The sequence below is a fragment of the Selaginella moellendorffii genome, unplaced genomic scaffold (assembly GCF_000143415.4).
Source record: "Selaginella moellendorffii unplaced genomic scaffold, v1.0 SELMOscaffold_741, whole genome shotgun sequence".
NCBI lineage: Eukaryota > Viridiplantae > Streptophyta > Lycopodiopsida > Selaginellales > Selaginellaceae > Selaginella > Selaginella moellendorffii.
This window is the reverse complement of record NW_003314987.1, coordinates 1-1,608: the sequence shown is the minus strand read 5'-3', so window position 1 is coordinate 1,608 and position 1,608 is coordinate 1. Positions and strand designations below refer to the sequence as shown.

The window sequence follows — 1,608 nt, the reverse complement described above, 5'->3', positions numbered from 1 at the left end:
TCTAGTTCTTGGTTTCTGGTCTTTTCTTCTGTGGCTTTTGCCTTTCGCGTTTTGTTGTGCGTAAGATGAATCTCCTCTCTGTTGTGATCGATTTTTCGATTGTGGTCTCACAATACGAATGTAGCTTTTGTGATTGGTTTTTCTTTTCATGGCTGGATGCTTGAGAACAGCTCTCTTTCGTTTTGTTTGTCTTGATTGTTTGTGGTTTTCTCGTCTTGTGATACAATGGATGCAGTTTGGGAGCAAAAGTTTCATCCGGTGCTACTGCTGCTGCTGCACAAGACAGCGACGAAGACATGCCAGAGCTCGAAGAACTTTCTGGTAACAAGCCAAAGGTTGAAGTGGAGGAGGAACCCGAGATCATCGAGTCGGAGGTTGAGCTCGACGAAGATGGGATTGTTCCCGCTGACAACGATCCTCCTCAGAAGGTAGCAATCTTTCATTTCTTACTTCCAGCAAAAACGTTGTCTCTTTTTTATTCAGATGGGTGATTCTTCTATCGAGGTGACGGAGGAAATGCAAGACAATGCGCAGCTTTGCAAGAGCAAGGCCTTGGAGGCGATTGCTGAAGGTATACTGCCACGAGTTTTTCTCGACCTTGTGTTGGTATTTTTCATAACGTTTTTCTTCTGCTTTTAAAGGTGATCTTGATGAAGGCGTGAAATATCTAACTGAAGCGATTGTGAGCAATCCTAAATCTGCGCTGCTCTATGCCAACCGAGGTAATGTAAAGTCTCACAAAAAGATAAGTCTCGTGTTTGTTTTACTTTCCCTCTTTTCAGCTGGTATCTACGTGAAGATGAAAAAGCCAAACGCTGCAATCCTCGCACTTAGATGCGGCGCTCAAGGACTGCACGCGCCAAGTGCGACTTGTCAGAGAGGATCAAGAGCAAAAACGACAAGAGCTGCTGCACAAGAAAAACAAGGAGGTGGACAAAATCCGAGCCGAGTATGAGGCCAAGTTGGCAGACGTTGGGCGACAGCTGCTAGAGGCGGGGGCAGAGAACAAGGTGATGGCGATGACGCTCCAGGAGCATGCTAGAACAATCGGGGAGGTGACAGATGCCAAGTCCCGAGCCGAGGCGGAGATCAAACTGCTGCAGCACCGCATGGAGTCGGTTGAGAAGGAGAAGGGAGCGCTCAAGTACGAGGTGCATGTCCTCAACAAGCAGATACAGATACGAAACGAGGAGCGAGACTACAGCAAGCGAGACATCGAAGCTCTCAACAGGCAGCACGCGGAGGACACAAAGGTGATGAACAAACTGGAGGCCGAGTGCCAGAAGTTGCGGATTCTGGTCAGGAGGAAGCTCCCTGGTCCCAATGCTCTAGCGCAGATGAAGATGGAGGTGGAGAGCCTAGACGGGGGTGGCGAAAGCAAGAGAAGGGGTACTAGGAGCTCCACAGAAACTAAGCTGCATCAGAATGGTAGCCGGGAGATCGAGCTGCTTCTTGAGAGGTTGCTGTCCATGGAGGAGGAGACGAAGATGCTCAAGGAGGCACTGGCTCAGCGGAATGGCGAGCTTCACTCCTCTCGGCTTATATGCGCCAAGACGGCAACCAAACTGTCAGCCATGGAAGCGTACTTCGACAGCGTTTCACGAACGC

General features: G+C 49.6%; 2 protein-coding genes across 2 annotated transcripts; both read left to right on the top strand.

Annotated features, from left to right (window-relative positions):
- Positions 1-217: 217 nt before the first annotated feature.
- LOC112344131 (FAM10 family protein At4g22670-like) lies at positions 218-820 on the top strand (the record flags this gene model as incomplete). Its single annotated transcript, XM_024668230.1, has 4 exons — positions 218-428; positions 484-571; positions 642-722; positions 783-820. Coding segments are annotated over exons 1-4 (339 nt in total), but the record flags the coding sequence as incomplete, so codon positions are not given.
- A 9-nt stretch (positions 821-829) lies between these two features.
- Positions 830-1,604, top strand: LOC9652992 (filament-like plant protein 4; the record flags this gene model as incomplete). The annotated part of the gene is made up of 1 exon (XM_002994741.2): positions 830-1,604. A coding segment is annotated over exon 1 (591 nt), but the record flags the coding sequence as incomplete, so codon positions are not given.
- Between the last annotated feature and the right edge of the window lie 4 nt (positions 1,605-1,608).